General features: G+C 45.5%; 1 protein-coding gene across 3 annotated transcripts in view; it reads left to right on the forward strand.

Annotated features, from left to right (window-relative positions):
- Window positions 1-21,513, forward strand: part of GAS6 (growth arrest specific 6) — a 79,964-nt gene that overhangs the window by 41,800 nt on the left and 16,651 nt on the right. For all 3 annotated transcript variants that reach the window (XM_078783223.1, XM_078783224.1, XM_078783222.1), the window contains exons 9-10: window positions 6,998-7,116; window positions 8,352-8,544. In XM_078783223.1, coding sequence (XP_078639349.1) covers window positions 6,998-7,116; window positions 8,352-8,544 — 312 coding nt within the window. The remainder of the gene's footprint in view (window positions 1-6,997; window positions 7,117-8,351; window positions 8,545-21,513) is intronic.

The following is a 21,513-nucleotide window of genomic DNA, read 5'->3' on the forward strand; positions in this document are numbered from 1 at the left end:
ACCAATGGTCTTCAGTGATGGGTGCGATGTTGCCAGTGGTCTCATCTGCTTTTCCCACATGGAGGATACACTTCCTGCCAGGGTCAGGAGCTACCCCGCTATCATGCTCCATAATCAAGCATAGGCCTCACCTGAAATTTAAAAAACTAGGGCATGCCCGTACTATATATATATCTAAAATTATATCCCCCCCCCTCTATTTACATGAAATGGTTTGGTCCAAAGCGAACGGCTTGCGAGTACGGTAACAATCCCCCCCCTCTATTTACATGAAATGGTTTGGTCCAAAGCGAACGGCTTGCGAGTACGGTGACAATCCCCCCCCTCTATTTACATGAAATGGTTTGGTCCAAAGCGAACGGCTTGCGAGTACGGTGACAATCCCCCCCCTCTATTTACATGAAATGGTTTGGTCCAAAGCGAACGGCTTGCGGAGTTTGGTAAAGAAATCGCCATAGCTCGGTAACTACTTGTCCGATTAATTTAAAACCTTGAAAAGGCACATCCTCGGGTCCCCAGCAATATACCTGGCAAGTTTCAAGTATATCGGACCGGTAGTTGTCGAGAAACAGCGGTCGCATACACACAGACACACACACACACAGAGATTACTGGAATTATAGATAGACTAGGGCATGCCCGTACTATATATATATCTAAAATTATATCCCCCCCCCCCCCCTCTATTTACATGAAATGGTTTGGTCCAAAGCGAACGGCTTGCGAGTACGGTGACAATCCCCCCCCTCTATTTACATGAAATGGTTTGGTCCAAAGCGAACGGCTTGCGAGTACGGTGACAATCCCCCCCCTCTATTTACATGAAATGGTTTGGTCCAAAGCGAACGGCTTGCGAGTACGGTGACAATCCCCCCCCCCCCTCTATTTACATGAAATGGTTTGGTCCAAAGCGAACGGCTTGCGGAGTTTGGTAAAGAAATCGCCATAGCGTGCACAAACGCGCAGGAAAGCGAAAGAATCGCAAATTAGTTTTAATTAGTTTTAAAACATAGTTTAACGCCAACATAGTTTGCCAACGTGAAATAAATGAATACGCTCTCAAATGTGCCGTCCGAGGCAGAGTCTGTTCGCCACGTTCGGCACACGTGATAACTCGCTGCTCTCTGATTGGTTGAATCGTTTTTTGGACATAGCTCGGTAACTACTTGTCCGATTAATATGAAACCTTGAAAAGGCACATCCTCGGGTCCCCAGCAATATACCTGGCAAGTTTCAAGTATATCGGACCCGTGGTTGTCGAGAAACAGCGGTCACAGACATACAGACATACAGAGATTACTGGAATTATAGATAGACTAGGGCATGCCCGTACTATATATATATCTAAAATTATATCCCCCCCCTCTATTTACATGAAATGGTTTGGTCCAAAGCGAACGGCTTGCGAGTACGGTGACAATCCCCCCCCTCTATTTACATGGAATGGTTTGGTCCAAAGCGAACGGCTTGCGAGTACGGTGACAATCCCCCCCGTCTATTTACATGAAATGGTTTGGTCCAAAGCGAACGGCTTGCGGAGTTTGGTAAAGAAATCGCCATAGCGTGCACAAACGCGCAGGAAAGCGAAAGAATCGCAAATTAGTTTTAATTAGTTTTAAAACATAGTTTAACGCCAACATAGTTTGCCAACGTGAAATAAATGAATACGCTCTCAAATGTGCCGTCCGAGGCAGAGTCTGTTCGCCACGTTCGGCACACGTGATAACTCGCTGCTCTCTGATTGGTTGAATCGTTTTTTGGACATAGCTCGGTAACTACTTGTCCGATTAATATGAAACCTTGAAAAGGCACATCCTCGGGTCCCCAGCAATATACCTGGCAAGTTTCAAGTATATCGGACCCGTGGTTGTCGAGAAACAGCGGTCACAGACAAACACACAGACATACACACATACACACACACACACACACACACAGAGATTACTGGAATTATAGATAGATGACATATGTTAGTGGGTTCGAAAATCAACAAAAGTTGGGGGCATGTTGTTTCTTATGGAGAAAATGAAACATGGATCTCTGAAGGTTTTTGCATGTGTCGATTATAATGCTCCTATTATCAGATTGTGTGGAAATCAGAAACGCAAAACCTCTCTTTAAGGGCATTATAATGTAAATTAGATTAGGTATGTCGTTAATCGTTGACATGTCTGACAGGTCTAATAGTCCAAGATCTGGGTGGATTTTATTTGGCATGGAAACTACAAAAGCTTAGTCATGCTGGTGTAGTACAGCAGCTTACCTGACCCCAGAAAGCCAATTCTTAAGTGCAGCTAGCGGTGGGTGGGGTCCTTCAAATATTATTTCTCGGAATTTGGTGAATTATTTTCGAGTATGTTAGATGAGGAATCCTTGGAGTTTATAATTTACAGGAAATTGCTGGACAGGGAATTCCTCAAATATAATTTCTCGGAAATTGTTGAAGTATAGTTTGTACAGGCAATTCTAAGAAATTACTTGTAGTAATTTAGAAGAAATTTTACCTGTACTAATTTAGCAGAAATTGTTATAATAAATGTTACAGCTTTTACATTGTCTTCACAGTTTACAAGTTTCTCATGTAATTAAGTGCAGAAAACCCCTATTCTGTGACCTTTGACCTCTTCTTAAGTAACCTTACCACCACATATTCTGTTCTTAAGTTGTGGTTTATTGATGAGGGGACCATTCTCTACATTTTGTATGTGATTTCAGTTTTGTAGCTTACATGTCAAATAACAGTGTTATTAGCCATGGGGGTCAAATAGGTGCATTTTAAAATGTTTTCGCTGATTGAAATCAAAGGAAATGGTATTGGAAAATTTCTGCTTCTCATGTATCTCACTTCAGGCTCCACTGATATAGGTTTCAATGACAACGCCATGTGTGTATCATGTGGCATGTTGTAATCAAACAGTAATGAAGAGCTGGAAACCCCTATTCCGTGACCTTTGACCTCTTCTTAAGTGACCTTACCACCACATATTCTGTTCTTAAGTTGTTGTTTATTGATGAGGGGACCATTCTCTGCATGTTGTATGTGATTTCAGTTTTGTAGCTTATATGTCAAATAAAGGCCTAATTAGCACTAATTAATGTTGTTCTTAAGTGACCTCCCCACCAGAAATTTTCTTCTTAAGTTGCAGATTTGTAGTCGGTGGAGATCACCCTACCACTTGGCATATGAGTTGGTCTTGTAGTCTCTATGTCAAATAAAACCAATCTGGGGGGTACTTTGGGTGGCGCCCCCTACCCCACCCACCGCTAGCTGCACTTAAGAATTGGCTTTCTGGGGTCAGGTAAGCTACCTGTACCACACCAGCATGACAAAGCTTTTGTAGTTTCCATGTCAAATAAAATCCACCTAGCTCTCGGACCAAGGTGTTGGCACTGCAGATCTGCAGTTTAATAGTATCGTTCCTGCAGCAAAGTTCATGTAAGAGGCTTTCATCTTTATAACCTACTAAGCAAAGAAAAGGAATCGCAATAAAATTACCTTTATTTTTCACAAATGTCTCCTCCCTTGAAAACCGCACTTGTGCCATTTATCTTTCGACAAGTGAAGAGTTCAAAATGGAACGATTTTGACAGCTCTCAATGTGTACCCCTCGACAACTTGATGAGCTACATATTGTTCCAATACTGAGCTTCACACAGGTGTGCCTTCAGGTTTCGGAACAGAAACAAAAATCGTCACTGTGGCCTATTTGGGATTCAGAACACAAACCCAATGTAATGGTCTAACCAGACTTGGTGGTATAATGGTTGGAGCATCCGCTCTGAGTCTGGGTCGTTGGTGGGCGGTTCGAACCCTTGCTGAGTCGTACCAAATACAATAAAAATGGCACGTGCTGCTTCCTTGCTCACGCTCAGCATTTAAAAAGTACCAGAGCATGGGCAATCAACCGTAAGCTGGCAATCATAGTGCAGGCTTTGATGGGCCTAATGGCTTCCTCCTGCATTGAAGTTCCTTGGAAGGATCTGGAGCATATTATAAATTTGTCTTGTAACTGCCGTACTCCCTTTCATGACTAATATGCAAATCGAGGTTTTGATTGACCAATATTATCGTTTGCGGTTGGTCTTGTGAACGCTTCCATAAGAGATTCCACAATGTGTTTTTCGAGATATTGCTACAACCTTGCACACTTTGGTGATTTTCTTTGAGGGAGTTTCGACAGACTGGCCTCACCATGAGTAACTGTGCTCTTACTAGAGATTTGGAAATCTTGAATTCTGCCACCCTGTTTGCCACCCTATCTATCATAGGCTGCAGTATTGTTTCCATGCATGTGTTCATAGGTTGTCTTTGTAATGATACTTTCTTTGGTCAAAAATTCAACAACGGTCACTTTTCGCAAGTCACGTCAAGCCTGCTCAAGCCTGCCAATACCTATTACCACTGTTTCTAGATACCAATCCAATTCTAATTTAAACACATCCACTGTCTCTGCTGCCACCACCTTTCCATGGAGACCATTCCATGCAACCTTTGGGCAGAATTATTTTTTGCATTCCATTTGTACAACATTAATGGTGATAACATTTTACAAACATGATGCTTGCATTTTGCAAGCAAACAGGTAAAAATGAAGGTACAAAACCGTCGAGAAGAAAAGCGTGACCGTGATATTTGACACCTTGTTCTGCGAGTCCAAACGTACTGGTCCTTCGTCCTATTTTGTAATCTGCTGCTCAGGTTTTGCTCAACTCCCACATGGGAGGGGGAGGGGGGAAGGGGGGAAGGGGAAGGGGGAAAAGGGAGGGGAAGGGGGAAAAGGGAGGGGGAGGGGGAAAAGGGAGGGGGAGGGGGAAAAGGGAGAGGGGGGGAAAGGGAGGGGGAGGGGAGAAGCGGAGGGGGTAGGGTGGAGGGGGAAGGGGGAAAAGGGAGGGGGAGGGGGGAAAAGGGAGGGGGAGGCAAGAAGGGGGGGTAGGGGGGAGGGGAGGGGGAAGGGGGAGGGAAGGGGAGGGCCAGTCAACAATGACGTTGCAGTTCTCATGGTCGAAGAGCAGCACAACAATCGCGACATCGTCCTGCATCTTCGCAACAGCACGAAGCGGATTTTGGAGACTCACCGATCCTGTGACGCCCTCCAATACCGGCGTTGCCGGGCGGGGAAGGGAGACCCGTACATTCCCACCCCGTACATTCGCCCTCTCGACTCAAGCTCACTTGGACAAAAGCCTCGCACAAATTACACCGTGAAGGCCCAATGGCCATGTCTATGCCACAAATCAAGTACGTGAGCGAGTCGGGCGCACTGAATTGAAAATATATAGAACGCTCATACTCCGTGAAAAGTGAAGCCGCAGTGTCGCCATCTTTGTTAGCATGACTCGATCAACTCGCTTCGCGGATCTCGTTTGTTTTGAACGTGTGAATTACGTGCGAACGCGTAACTGTGAGTTTATGGCGGCAAGGAGCATCACGTGATCGCTCTGAGCGAATCAGCGCGCTGCTCTGCCACCTGATCAGATTCCGTGTATAATATTCCTCGCTGAAATGCGCTGAGGTAAATATGAATAAAAAATATGGATCTCGTAAAGATGAAAGAAAAAAAAACCTATGTGGTGTGAATGGCAATGTTCCTCGCTGAAATGTGAAAAAACGCAATCGCTTTTCGCCCTGAAATACGTGCGAACGCGTAACTGAGTTAATGGCGGCAAGGAACATCACGTGATCGCTCTGAGCGAATCAGCGCGCTGCTCTGCCACCGGTCAGATTCCATGCATAATATTCCTCGCTGAAATGCGCTGAGGTAAAAATATGGTAAAGAAATATTATGAAATAATTTTTTTTAGGTCGGCCATGTTCTTCCCAGGCTCAATGGCCATGTCTGTGCCAAATATCAAGCACATGAGCCTCTCCGTTTAGGAGTCTATCGGTAACATTACACACACAAACTGTGTTTTATTATTATTGATTAATTAAGTACTTATTTATTTCCTTTCTCATCTGGGCAATATCTGAGGAACTTTTTGAGTTAGGAAGCTGATATTTGGACACGACAATGACCAAGTGATTTGGCTGTGAAGGGTATTTTTCGTTTATTAATTAATCGATTACTCAATGAATTATTCGATTAATTACTTAACTTTTTTTTTAAGTTCCAGATTCGGATGAAACGGTGGTGGTTTAGGTATTCAAGTGGCCAATTGATTAATTATTTAATTATTTTATGATTATTATTCATTTATTTTCATTATTAACCCTTTGAGTACGGGATTTTTTTGGGATAATCCCGGGATCTCCAGCAACCTAAACAAATTAAATAAAAATTCTCGAACCTCGATAAATTTGATAAAACGGGATTAATTTGGCATTTTGGTACGGGAATGCAACCACGTACTGACGATATATTTTTAGGGATAGTCGATGACGTGTAGTAACGTCAACCATACACAAAACTTTTTCACGGGTTGCGGCACTGGACGTCATCCGTACTCAAAGGGTTAATCACTAATTTATTTCCTTTCTCATCTGGGTAACATCTCGGTCACCTTTTGAGCTAGGAAGCTAATATTTGGACACGGCAGCAACCAAGTGATGTGGCGATATATAAAGGATATTTCAGATTTATTAATTTATCAATTAATCGATCAATAAATAATTAATCAATTGATTAATTAATTTTTCCGATTAATGACTTATTTAATTAATTTTCAAAAAGTTACAGCTGCAGATGAAACACTGGTGGTTGAGGTATGCTATTAGCCAATTGATTAAAAAATTATTTTATGATTATTATTTATTGATTTTTAATTATGCAATTAATCAATTATTGTACACCTTTCCCTTCCAATACCGTCTCTATGTGCTGCACGGCGGCATCGCCAGGTGCCGAAGGTGTCCCGGCAATGCCGCCCACTGGAGGATATTTATTTATTTGGCATGGGGGCAGTGTACTTTGTATCTGTACTTGTTTTTTTGTTTTTTGTTTTTTTGTTTGTTTGTTTGTTTGTTTTTAACTGTTTTCATTTATTTATTCCATGACAGAAAATGGAGCCAAGTGAGATCTGGCACCCCCGGAAGGACCCAACGGCATTATGCCTCATTCCGCAGAGCACGGCAAAACTCACTTTCTACATCAGCTTTGACCTACCTAGTATCATGAGGTACATTGGCACTTCAATTTCCATCATTACAACCCAGTCCTTCCTTTTTAATATTAAAATACAGCGTGTCTGTTACAACACATGATTATTAAGTGAGACAAACACAGCCACTGAGCATGGGGGATGTGCAGTCACTTACTGGGGTACTCTGGGAATCTGGGTACCAGCTACGTCACAACAATGGCACCGCCAATCTCATCACATTCAGCAGGGCATTTCCTGAGGAATTTCTTCCTCCACATGGACGCCAACCTATGGGGATTGTGCATTTCTCTTGATCTTTTAAATGCTGAACGTTAAGCAAGGAAGCAGCACGTACCATTTTTTAAAGTCTATGGTATGATTCGGTGGGGTTTGAACCACCGACCCCCCAGACTCAGAGCTGACACTCTAGCCATTAAACAACTGAGTCTAGTAACCTAAAAATTGAAACAAAATTGTTATAAACTACTCCAGGTTCCATTGGTTGCTTATAGTAATTTTCAAGAAGAACCGACGAGTACTGTATAAGCTGTGTTCAAAGATTTGGTCTTAATATCCGTGATTACCAAATTATAACCGTACCTGAAACGCTGCTCTAATTCGACATTTCCTTTGTGTTTACAGTAATGAGAAGGCTGAGAAGGCTGAGAAGGCTGAGAGGATCCCTGGTGTTGGGCTAGCGGCTAGGGTGCCGGCTTAGGATCCTAGGATCCTGGGTTCGAATCCCGGTCAATCGCTGAATTAACGCCAGGGGGGTTGACTCAGCCTGTCATCCTTCCGAGGTCGGCAAATTGAGTACCAGTTCACTGGTAATTCCCTGCTTGTCGTGAAAGGCGGCAAAAAGGGTTGGCGTCAGGAAGGGCATCCGGCCGTAAAAAAACATTGCTTCAAAAAGGGGACCGAAAAACAACAACAACCACAGTTCCCGAAAAAGGCCAACCCCCGCTTGCGGGGAAAAATGGCCTCTAAAGGTGGTTTTTTTACAGTAATGAGAGCATGTTTTGAGCATATACGGGCCTTTGATCGTATAGGATTTGATTTATCCACTAAACTCTGCACTCTTGGTCATTTTGACCCTATTTGGTTTTGTTTCAAATTAAACAATCACTGATCAGGCCATAAAGGGATAAGCCCATAAATTTTCACCAGAAAAAGGGGGTGCACCCAATGAACTCTTTATGTAATTTTTTTGACAGCACTATTGCACATGGGGGCCTGTAATTAAGGCCTGTACCTGATATTTGCCTTTACAGGGAAATCCTCGCTTTCTCTATTCGCACGTATGATCCAGAAGGCTTGCTGCTGTATACACGGCGCCGTGAGCCTGAAAAGCGTTCTCTTGCTGTCGCGCTACGCGATGGACGTCTCGAAGTTCAGTTGCAGGATGGAGATGACCGAGTGGTGACAACTGGTGGACCAATTATCAACACCGGCACTTGGCATTCGGTATGAACGGTCTGGGCATCAATGGGCCACAGCATCGGTTGGCAGTATAGTTCTAAGGTAGCACACACCTGGGTTTAACATATTTAATGCGCTATTAAAATATTAACTCGACACCTCTTATCCATATCAGCCAACACCACGGTTATATCTGAAGAAGCTGATTTGTCACATGGTCACAGATTGTTTAACCCCAATATGAAGCCGTTCAAAAATTACGTACCTTTTTTATAGGCAACCATGTACCGTGCGTGCGTGCTGGCAGGCTTCATTAAATCTTACTAATTTTTATTCGACATTGATTAGATTTTTCACTGCACCTCATCATGAGTAACAGTCGACCCGATCAAAGCCAATGGAAATCTGACACAACAAACCGGGACAGTATTGTCGTGTTCCTGGCGATTAAAATCTTTCCAAGAAACGGATAGCCGAACAAGCTGTTACTCCGAAGCGTTCTGTTCAATATGTGGCGGAGTTGATACACATGGGGGGGGGGGGGCGGAAGGGGGAGGAGGAGGAGGAGGAGGAGGAGGAGGAGGAGGATGCTGGAGAGCGCTTACCTGAACGGGTCTCACCGGCAGTCCTCAAACCTGTGGAAAATAACACACGAAACGGTTTTTAAATGTACAAAAAGAAACAAGTTTTATTAAAAGAAATGCCGCTAACAAAGAAACGCACGATCAAATAATTTCCTAAATTGGGACGTCCCTACAAACAGACTTGAAACACGGACACAGGGAAAGAAGGTAACTGAAAATAATGTGTGTGTGTGGGTGCACTTTACTCTGATCACTGGTTGGGTCTCGTCAGGGGTCGTCAAAATCGTCTGGGGCATTGGAGGAAACCGCCCGGTCGTTGGCGGGAACCTCTCGCTCCCGTGCTGCTAGGCCTCTGTATGCCCTCGTTCACTAGGCCGTGCCTGCCTGCATGCAACAGGCCTTCTGCGCGAATCGAACGGGCCGCGTGCAGCTCGCTCCTCCAGCTGTGCCTGTCTTCGTCGTCTTTGGTGGGAAACTGCAGCCCTCGGTCCACAGCTCTACCACTGCCTCTGCACGTCTATCAGTGGTGTCTCCGAACACGGTTGGTCCGATCGCTTCCTGGAGTCCGTCGTCCAAGCACAATCATTCGCTTTATTGTCCAGAACGAGAGAGATAAATGCCGACTGCCGTGATTCAGACCAGACGCAGCGAGAAGCGAAGAAGAAGAGCGAAGTGAAGAAGAAGAGCGAAGCGTCCGCTCGCGCGTTTTTATCATCCAGGCTCTTACGTCATTTGTCCTCCTCGCCAATCAGCGAGTTACTTCATACCAGTCCTGTCAATCAAGAACCCTGACCAACCACGGCTTCTCGGGGCTTGGCCTCGGCCTGCCCGTCCTGTCTGTGCCTCCCAAGTCGGGGTTGTCAGCGGTAGGGCTCAACGTCCTGGCTTCCGGTATGTTTTATTATTGAGTGCCATTAAATGCGTGATTCTAACTAGTGTCTAATGCGGTGCCATAAGGGACATAGGGATAAATCACAGAGGAAACAACGTACAAGGAATTAATTACACTAGCAGAAGTACCCGGTGATGTTCTGATCTTGTTGGCATTTTGAAGAAATCATTGGGTTTTTTTGTGGGTGCCTAAAACACTTCCCTACACCCACTACGGATGTTTTGCGCACGCACACACACACACACACACACACACACACACACACACACACACACACACACACATAGTATAAAGATACAGTGCCTTCAGAAAGTATTCAGCCCCTTTGACTTTTTTCACATTTTGTTGTGTAAGCCTGAATTTAATATGGATTCAATTGAGATTTTTTTTGTCACTGATCTGCACATAATATCAGTGGAATTTTTAAAAGAAATTTTTATAAAATCATTTCTTTTATAGTAATAATGTAAAATTTTATAATAATAATAATAACAATAATATTATATATATGTATATATATGTATATATATGTATATATGTATATATATATACACAAAGAATTAAGTTAAGCACCCCCCCCGTTTTTTTACAACCTCGCACATTACAAGTTTGTTGTCGTCAAAACAGTGTAATATACCCATGATATTGCTATATTTTCTGGAGAAGTGATATTATGGTCACATAAAAACATAACAATCATGCCGTTTTCAATATTTTATTCTGAATAATTTAAGGTGAAATTTTTTGGGAATTTTAGGCATATTTTCACCTCAATTTAAGTATGGAGCTGTGTGTGTCCATCACGGACAGTGTGGATGACGTTTATGTTTTCTAACGTACAGTCATTGTTCTGAGAAGACCTCTAGCGATCTTTGCGTCAATAACGTGTGTAGGACCCACGTGATCGGATCACTGACTCAGCCCTACGTCTCATAGACCCTGTAAGCCGTCGTATGCGTTGCTGTGGCAGGTTGAACCCCCTCGAGCACGTTTGGGACATGTTGGGACGACAAATTGCGAAGATGGTCCCTCCAATAGCCAATCTGGATGAATTGGAACGTGCATTACATCGGGAATGGAACAACCTGCCACAGCAACGCATACGACGGCTTACAGGGTCTATGAGACGTAGGGCTGAGTCAGTGATCCGATCACGTGGGTCCTACACACGTTATTGACGCAAAGATCGCTAGAGGTCTTCTCAGAACAATGACTGTACGTTAGAAAACATAAACGTCATCCACACTGTCCGTGATGGACCTATAGCTCCATACTTAAATTGAGGTGAAAATATGCCTAAAATTCCCAAAAAATTTCACCTTAAATTATTCAGAATAAAATATTGAAAACGGCATGATTGTTATGTTTTTATGTGACCATAATATCACTTCTCCAGAAAATATAGCAATATCATGGGTATATTACACTGTTTTGACGACAACAAACTTGTAATGTGCGAGGTTGTAAAAAAACGGGGGGGGTGCTTAACTTAATTCTTTGTGTATATATATATATGTATATATGTATATATGTATATATATGTATATATGTATATATATGTATATATGTATATATATGTATATATGTATATATATGTATATATGTATATATATGTATATATGTATATATATATATATGTATATATATATATATATGTATATATGTATATATGTATATATATATACAGACTTGGCATTTAATATGGAATATATATTTTTTCTTGACTTGGGTTTACTTTCTTAACTTAGGATATCAATCTGGTGAGTTTCTTTTACACTTTGGTGATTTATTTGTTAAAAGAACCATGTCACTGATTGTCTGTCGCAGCAAGAAGTCAACAACAGGATTATATCACAGGTGGCGTGGCAAAATGTACGGACAGGTGCATTTGATGATTGGCTTCACAGTCGGGTATACAAGGGTTGTTGCTTTCTGTCTTAGTGGAAAACAACTGCTGCACATCTCCAAAAGTTATTGCCGCTTCCTCTGGAGATGGTCCGTCAACTCGACAATGCTGTTTGTCATGGAGTGGTGGCTTTACGAAATTACGGCATGAAACAGCGTGCGATTGCTCGGCAGTATGGCATCACTCAAGGTCAGGTGTCAAAGATCCTGAAACGAAATGCTCAGAGGGGTGTCCCTACTCCAATACCGAGGCCAGGACGTCCCCGCAGAACCACAAGGAGGGATGATCGCCAGCTGCACCGGTTAGTCCGCAATGGCCGTACCAAGTCAGCTAATCGGCTTAGGGCTGAGTGGCAGCAACTGACAAATGTGCCTGTATCCAGAAGGCTAGTCAATCAACGACTGGTTCAAGCAGGCTATCATGCCAGGCGTCCCCTGAGAAAGCGACGCCAGAACAGACAACACTGCCAGCGCCGATTGCAGTGGGCCAGAGAGCACCGTCAATGGCAGCCAGGACACTGGAATCACGTGATCTTCAGTGACGAGTCTAGATTTCTGGTCTATCGTCAAGATGGCCGCGTCCGAGTGTGCAGACAAGTGCATGAAGCCTACAACAAAGATTGTACAGTGCCAAGAGTCGAAGCTGGAGGTGGTGGGTTGACCGTTTGGGCTGCTTTTCATGCAGGGGGCAAAACTGACCTGGTTGTTCTGAATGGAAACCTGAACCAGTTCAAGTACAGGGCCATTCTGGAAGAAACATTGCTTCCATTTGCTCGTGCAGCCTTTCGAGGAAACTTTGTCTTCCAAGACGACAATGCACGGCCTCATCGTGCTCGCATGATCCAACAAATTTCTTGCTGACCGTGGTGAAAAGCATATGGAGTGGCCTGCCATGTCCCCGGATATGAATCCGATAGAGAACTTGTGGGCAGAATTAACGCGTCAAATCGGCCACTTGGACCAGCAGCCGACCTCTGTGTGTGAATTTCAGCAGGCTATTGTCACTGCATGGCAAGCGATTCCTGTCCAAACCTTGGCAAATCTCGTGAACAGCATGCCTCAACGTGTACGTGCTCTCCTGAATGCTCGTGGGGGTTACACGAAGTACTGAACTATAATTTTACTGTCCGTAATCCCAGTCGTAATTTAACTTTTGTTTTTGTTAAAAAAATGTTTGGCTAATGTGCAAAATAAAGAGATACTTCTGGAAAACGAACAGAAGATTAACACAGTACTGTCCATGAATTGAGTTCGATATCAGTTTACATCACTTTCAAGGATCAATTTATTTGTTTCAAAATGTCAAATGTGGTTTTTGTTTCTTTTAAAGGTCATATTAACAAAATCTAGAATAATTTCAACATAATTCCAATGAACTTTTGGTTCTAAGACATCTTGAAAAGTAAGTTCACCCCCACAAAAAAAATATTCCATATTAAATGCCAAGTCTGTATATATATATATATATATATATATATATATATATATATATATATATATATATATATATATATATATATATATATTGTAACGAATTTGAGAAGTGTGTAACGAATTTGAGAAGTGTGTAACGAATTTGAGAAGTGTAACAATTTTGGAGGAAGTGTAACGAAGTGGAAACGTTACAATGTGAACGTTACAAACGTACGGTACCACCCTGTAATGTAAATAATGGTCGCAGTCAGCGTCCTAGTTAAATTGCATGAAAAGTACACGCAGGCCACGATATATCTTTTAAATAGTGTATTTCCTTATTCCATGTAGGCTAAGTATGTGTTTTCCCACTAGATTGACTTTGCATTGTATCAAACAAAATAAGCGTAGGCCCTTCCAATTTCCCCAAAACCTCCCTTCCATTTGCCTTCCGCATTTTGGTCGGTTTTTCTCTTCAACCACCATTGGCCACGAGGTAAGGTTGGAGAAGAAAGGCGTGTCTCCACCTCGTCAGAAGAGGGAAGGAGTGAACCGGCCCTAACAGCCAATCAACACCGCGGTGATCGACCCGGTAGGCGTGCCCTCGGAGCCGGCGGCTTGATTTCGGCCGAGGTGATAAAAGCGACTGTAAGGGACTGCTTTGCGAGATGACTGGAGAGGAGCTGGAGATGACCCTGGGAGAGGAGCAAAGAGGCTGCACCAAAGAGAGGCGGTGAGATGCGAAACGCTCCAAGCCAAAGAGGAGAGGTACTCGGCAAGGAAACCAGCTTTGGAGAGACGCGCTGAAAGGAGAGAGACGGCCCCACCCCAAGAAAAGGAGCAGGTGTGCCGAACCAGCGCGTGGCGTCTCCCGCAGTGGATACGCGACGGAGGGTTTCCCGCCAAAACCGCGAGGAATTGCGAACGACGGCCTCCCGACCTTGCCTCCATCTCAAGCCTTACCTGCCTGCATTATCCCCTGTGTAAGTGTGAACGTCCTGTCCTGCTCGTTTGTCTTGGGGCTAAGTAAAAATGAATAGTGTAAGTTAAGGATTCGCTGTGTCACTGTTTCTTCCATCCTTTGCTTGTGTGTGTATAATAACTGTTCTTCCTCCGTATTCTTCTTCTTCTTTTTCATTCTCTTGCGATCGCTTTAGAGATTTCCCGATTGAATATCCGTGGGGCGATCTGGTCAACGTCGGGTGAAATCGGGTTTTAATCGGGGAGTAACTGTTCGGACGCGGTTAAATACACCACCGCTCGGTCAATATAACATCTAAAAGCCGCGTCTGTAACAATTGGTAGTCAGGAGGTGGGATTCGAACCTGGGACTAAATTTATTTAGCCCAAATTGTGGACACCAATTGTGTTAGTACAGTAACAATTGGTGTCGAGGAGTTGGGATTCGGACCTGGGACTAAATTTGTTAGGCCCAAATTTTGGAACACCAATTGTACTATTAGAGTAACAATTGGTGTCTGGGAGTGGAATTCGGGTCCCGAACCAAATTTTTAAAACATCTAGAAAAAAATTTTGGTCAAAATTACGAGCTGCCGAAATTTATTTTGTTTTATAAAGCAAAACCCGAATTTTGAGATCGCGCCATGGACAATCAAGGCGATCGGATGTCGGTGGGAGAAATAGACAGGGTGGAATCGACCCAGGACCTCGGGGAAATGTATATGGAGGATAGGGAGGAGGAGAAAAATAGCAATGTGGTTGCGGAGGTTTCAGACGCACAGAATGGCGCCCTCGCGCACGTGGTTGAGGGGGCCACGGTCGCGGAACCAATGAGCGCGGCCCAAATGCAAGCCTTCATGGCCCAATTCATGGTGGAAATGCAGGAAAAAAACGACAGTATAGTACAAATGCAGGCGTCCCTCAACCTGCAGAGTGAGCAAAGGAGGGCTGATAGTGAAAAAATGGAAAGCAGAATTATGGGGCAAATGGGGGTAATGAGGGACGAAGCGAGGGGTACCGGTGAGAAGTTAGACAATAATTTTGAGGGGTTAGACAACGGGATAAAAGAGGTAAAGAATGGGTTAACGGGGGTAGAAAACAGAATGGCCGCTCAAGAGAATCAAATGGAAGGGATGCAAAAGGGGTTAGAGGGGGTAGAAAATAGAATGGCTGCCCAGGAGAATCAGATAGAGGGAGTGAAAAATGGGTTAATGGGGTTAGAAAATAGGATGGAAGACAAATTGCGGGAAATAGGGGAACAATCGGCCAGGGAAATCAAACAAATGGGAGAGCAGATAGAGGAGGTGAAAATCGGGGTAGAAACCAAACTGGATGCTCAGAGGGATGAATTGGGACAGATGAGGGTGGCATCTACAAAAGAGATGGAGGAAATACGACGAGGGGTAAGTGAGGAGGTTTCGGGGCTGCGCGAGGAGGTAAAGCGAGGCGAAAAGCGTATAGAGAAAGAGGTGAGAAATAATACGGCAAAGTTACAGGGGGGAATAGAAGATCTGACGAAAGGAGTAGAACAGCTGACAGTGGGACAAAAGGAACTAGCGGACCAAGTGGAAAAGAACACTGCAATCATCGGGGGTTTAAAAGCAACACAAAAGGACATTAAAAATGAATTAATAGCGACACAAAAGGAATGTCAAATGGTACATGAGGGATTGACGAAGAGGTTGGAATAGGTGACAGAAGTAATGGAGACGAAGGACCGGGAGGTAAGGACGCACATAGAAACGGTTAAAGTAGCGATGGAGGAAGAAATAGTGGGGGCGCACCGGGAGCTGAAGGAGGTAAAGGAAAAATTAGAGGAGGTGGAAGAGGGGGTGAGTGAAATTAAGAAGAGACGGAGGGAAACTAAGAGGGAGATAAAGGAGGAAGTCATGGAATATGTACAAGGTCTGTGTTCAAATCCTGATGCGGTGCTCACTAACCAAATAAAAAGTTTGCAGGTGGCAGAGGAGGTGCGACGAGGTACGGAGGTGAGTGGCAATGTATATGATGTGGGGAAAGCTTCAGTCGGCTTGGGGATTGGTTTGGATCCGGGTGTTCGTGAAAGGCCGTTGGTGAAGTGTGTGACAGGTCAGGTGTGCGAAAAAAGAGGTGTGCGAGAATGTCCGACCATGGGGTGTGTGAGGAAAAAGTGCACGCCGAGGAGTGAGTGTGCCGTCAGGAGTGAGCCGGTCGAAGCGCGTGTGCGAGGGGTACATGGAAGCGCGGTGTGGTGAGTGTTACGGAGGAAGTAACGAGAGAGTGTACACCTGTGGTGAGTGTTACAGAGGAAGTAACGAGAGAGTGTACACCTGTGGTGAGTGTTACAGAGGATGTAACGAGAAAGTGTACACCTGTGGTGAGTGTTACAGAGGATGTAACGAGAAAGTGTACGTCTGTGGTGAGTGTTACAGAGGGTGTAACGGGAGAGTGTGCACGAGAAAGGTGTGTAACGGACAGGTGCATGAGGAAAGAGTGTGCCGTCGAAAGTAAGGGTGAGTGCGCTGTCAAGAGTGGTGGTGAGAGTAGTGAGAGTGACAAGGAGAGTGAGCTGGTTGTGACAGGTGAGCGAGGATGTACACCTGGGATGGAAGGATGCACACCTGGAATGGTAGCGCGTGTGTGGGAAGGCACATTTGAGTTGGTAGTGAGGCACGTGGTTGGGTGTGCGAATGAGAGCACACCTGTGATCGTCACAAAGGAGGTGACCGAGAAAGGGGCGCGAAGAGGTGTGTTGGTGAGGTGTGCGAGCGACGAATGTGTGCCAAGGTGTTCGGTGGTCAGGTGTGTGACCAAGTCGGTGAGCGGAATGAGTGTACCGAGGTGTGTTAGAGAAGGTACGACCAAGAGCATGGAAACGGCTGCATGTATGAGCACGAAAGGGGTAGCGTATGCTTGTAAGCATCCAGGTGAGGCGTCGACGATAACCGGGTTAAAGGTTAGAACGACTTATAGCCGACTCGGGCCCTCGGTGCGTGCCGGGCTTCGCGTGCCGCGAGAACCAGCGGGGATCCGAACCACGGCGGTTTCGAAAGAACTGCCGTGCGCGATCCACGCTGGGCCTCGCGTGGAACGGCCGCGTCCGGGCTCCACTAGACGGAGCGGGCCGCCCGATAGGAAGGGTCGTCATGGCGACCACTTTCTATTGAGACGTGCCGGCAGGTCGAGATCGGGACATTGGATGGCTCCACGCCGAGGTGGTGCGTGGGATCTCGGCCCGGGTAAGCCCCCATCCCTGCCACGAATGCGGGACGTATCCAGCCGCTGGCACAAAAGAACCCGCGTTCATGGCTCGGCTGTACGAAGCCGAGCTTTCGAAGGAAAGTGGCGCACCGAGAGGATGTAATAAGTAGACGGGTGATGGTGATAGTGATAGTGATTTAAAACGAAATTTAGAAAAGCGAATAGAATTGGCAGTAAATGGAAAATTTTTGAATTGTTGGATTTGGACGAGCGAAATTGGTAGTGAGAGACCCCCGATGTGGTGGGATGGCAAATCCACCATCCCTCACAGTGGGGGCAAAGGAGCAATAGCTTATGGGGTGTATGGCAGTGAAAACTAGCCCGGGTGGGTTAGGTTATATTGATAGGGCCCTAGAAGATGACAGTAGGTAACGTTAAGATTAGTTAGTGACTGATACCTGTAGTGGGGACGCAGGTAGATTAGTGTGGATGATAATGACGTGGGAGCGCAATAGTTTAAAGGGACGACTGGGAAGCGCAAGTTTCAGAGGGGAGTAGTTAGCTGAGATGATGCCGTGTGTGTGAGGATTGAACAGGTGAGAATGGAACAGGTGTGATTACACAGGTGTGCAACTGAACAGGTGTGTGGAGCAGTGTATGAGGGAGTAGTGGTGATTGCGTGTTGTGTTGACCAAATGGTCCAGGAAGAAAGGAGGGTGCAGGTGGCACCAGGTATGATTGCACAGGTGTGCAACGACAGGTGAATGAAGAACAGGTGTATGTGGCTGTGTGGAATAAATGGTAGTGTGGAATATCTGGAGTATTGGAATGGATGGTCGTGGAGTGAGAATGGTGGAAATTGTGGAGTGGAGTGGATGGTGCGAAGGTGTGAATGGGGGAAGAGTGGACCCCATCACGGATACCCGGGGCGGGTAGTGTAAGTGTTAGGTAGAGGGTACAGGTAAATTGTGGTTGGATATTGGCATCTGTGGTGCGGGTGACAGAATGGTATGTGGATGGGTGCGTTGGTGTTGTGGAAATGGCTGGGCGTGTAGCCTGTTAGTGTGTGTAGTTGGTTTGGGCACTCCACCACTGTGAGGATGTCGGCCAGGTGAGGCCGCAGGTGGGCTCTGGGAGCCGGTAGTAGTTGTTGTGGATGGGGCTCGAGGATCCGGAGGACGGACCCGGGTAGCCCAGTGCCAGAGGGCACCATGGGGTGACAGAGCCAGGAGAGGGGCTGTCCCCAGTTAGTTAGGTTAGGGTGAGGAGCTAGGTAAGCTCGGGTGGCAACTACAGTGGTGGAGGTGTGCAGGTGGGTAGACCTGTTGGGAGAGGTACACGTCGCAGCCCAGAAATTGTGCTAGAGCACCGGGAGATGAATCGGGGGAGTGAGACCCCAAATTGAGAAGCACCACAGTTGGGCAATGGGAATTGGTTATTAGAACCCATAGTGTAAGTTGGCCAATGGATTGGCAGGGAGAGACCCCGGGTAGTGTAAAGTGTGTTAAAGTCATTTAGAGGATAGTTAGGATGAAGGATCTCCTCGCACCATCTGCATCCACTCACCGGAGGTGACAGGTACTCCACACCATGCCATGTTTTGATTATTTTTTATGATGCAAATGTTTGGATTGTGAGACGCATCATGACGTGGGTGTGACATTGTGCGTAATTCCATCTCTCCCTCCTTATGAGGATTGATGATGAATTGGTGATGGCAAATTTTGAAGTAAAAGGATTGGGGAGACGAATTTGGTATAGGGGAAATATGGGGAAGACGTGACAGTAGTGACGAATTTGTAAATGGGTAGATTTTTGTACATATGGGGTGAGAACAAGGGTAGGGTAGGTGACAGGGGGGTGACGTACGGTAGGGACGAGCTTTCTCACTTCGGCCTCCGTACGCATTTCACCTTGCATTGCCTTATTGACGTGTACCCTTGTGACCTTACCCCTCGCTCAATTGTCTTTCTTTTGTCTCCCACATGACCTGTGCGCCATTGGGTGCCGATGGGAGCGTGCGTGAGGTGGCCATTGTGCGCCCGAGATTCCCAGAACCAGCATGCATTGCGTTGATGTACCACTTTATGGACCGCTGTTCTGCGGCCAAGTACCACTTGATGGACCCCAGGTTCTGGGGCAGGGCACCTCTGTTGGAAACCGGCCATAGTGGCCAGGGAATCTTGCTTGCGGACCTCGGTAAGGTGGCACCTATGCCAGACAGGTGGACCACCCTTGGTTGGCCCCTGAGGCCCTAAATAAAAATGGACACAAGTTGTGCTTTTTATTATTTCCAACTAGGCCGCATGAAGCCAGAAGACGTCGGAAAGAACACCGGCCCAGCAGAGAAAGAGAAGACCACCACCAGTTGTTTTGTTGTGTTTATTATGAGCCATGGTGACTGCGCACTGGATGGTGCTTTTGGGTGCTTTGTGGTGCTTTGTGGTGTTTGGTGCTTTTGGGTGCTTTGGTGGTATTGGTACTGGTGCATCGATGCAATGCGTGCTGTCTCCTCCCTCCCAACAGGAATTTCTTTCTCTTGTTCCCTAAAAAGAAAAGAAAAAAAAAAAAAACACAGGTCCTGGGTTGCGTTGTAAATAAGAAATCACGTCATTGTAAATAATGCTCCCCACCGTAAATGTATAGTTTGAGAACAATCCCGTAATTCGGTTAGCTGTGGGCTTGAGTCTGTTAGACAGGATGCAATGCAATAGGGGGACATACTTATTTGTGTTTTAAAATTGTCACACTCAGGGTCAGGTTAATTGTAGAGGGAATTACACCTACGTGTCACACTAAGTTAAAGTTTCATAGGCCCGAGGACGGACCCGAAGAAAGGGGGGTGCAGTGTAACGATTTTGAGAAGTGTGTAACGAATTTGAGAAGTGTGTAACGAATTTGAGAAGTGTAACAATTTTGGAGGAAGTGTAACGAAGTGGAAACGTTACAATGTGAACGTTACAAACGTACGGTACCACCCTGGAATGTAAATAATGGTCGCAGTCAGCGTCCTAGTTAAATTGCATGAAAAGTACACGCAGGCCACGATATATCTTTTAAATAGTGTATTTCCTTATTCCATGTAGGCTAAGTATGTGTTTTCCCACTAGATTGACTTTGCATTGTATCAAACAAAATAAGCGTAGGCCCTTCCAATTTCCCCAAAACCTCCCTTCCATTTGCCTTCCGCATTTTGGTCGGTTTTTCTCTTCAACCACCATTGGCCACGAGGTAAGGTTGGAGAAGAAAGGCGTGTCTCCACCTCGTCAGAAGAGGGAAGGAGTGAACCGGCCCTAACAGCCAATCAACACCGCGGTGATCGACCCGGTAGGCGTGCCCTCGGAGCCGGCGGCTTGATTTCGGCCGAGGTGATAAAAGCGACTGTAAGGGACTGCTTTGCGAGATGACTGGAGAGGAGCTGGAGATGACCCTGGGAGAGGAGCAAAGAGGCTGCACCAAAGAGAGGCGGTGAGATGCGAAACGCTCCAAGCCAAAGAGGAGAGGTACTCGGCAAGGAAACCAGCTTTGGAGAGACGCGCTGAAAGGAGAGAGACGGCCCCACCCCAAGAAAAGGAGCAGGTGTGCCGAACCAGCGCGTGGCGTCTCCCGCAGTGGATACGCGACGGAGGGTTTCCCGCCAAAACCGCGAGGAATTGCGAACGGCGGCCTCCCGACCTTGCCTCCATCTCAAGCCTTACCTGCCTGCATTATCCCCTGTGTAAGTGTGAACGTCCTGTCCTGCTCGTTTGTCTTGGGGCTAAGTAAAAATGAATAGTGTAAGTTAAGGATTCGCTGTGTCACTGTTTCTTCCATCCTTTGCTTGTGTGTGTATAATAAATCTGTTCTTCCTCCGTATTCTTCTTCTTCTTTTTCATTCTCTTGCGATCGCTTTAGAGATTTCCCGATTGAATATCCGTGGGGCGATCTGGTCAACGTCGGGTGAAATCGGGTTTTAATCGGGGAGTAACTGTTCGGACGCGGTTAAATACACCACCGCTCGGTCAATATAACATCTAAAAGCCGCGTCTGTAACAATATATATATATATATATATATATATATATATATATATATATATAT

This window comes from Myxine glutinosa, chromosome 8 (genome assembly GCF_964187855.1).
Source record: "Myxine glutinosa chromosome 8, kmMyxGlut1.1, whole genome shotgun sequence".
Lineage (NCBI taxonomy): Eukaryota > Metazoa > Chordata > Myxini > Myxiniformes > Myxinidae > Myxine > Myxine glutinosa.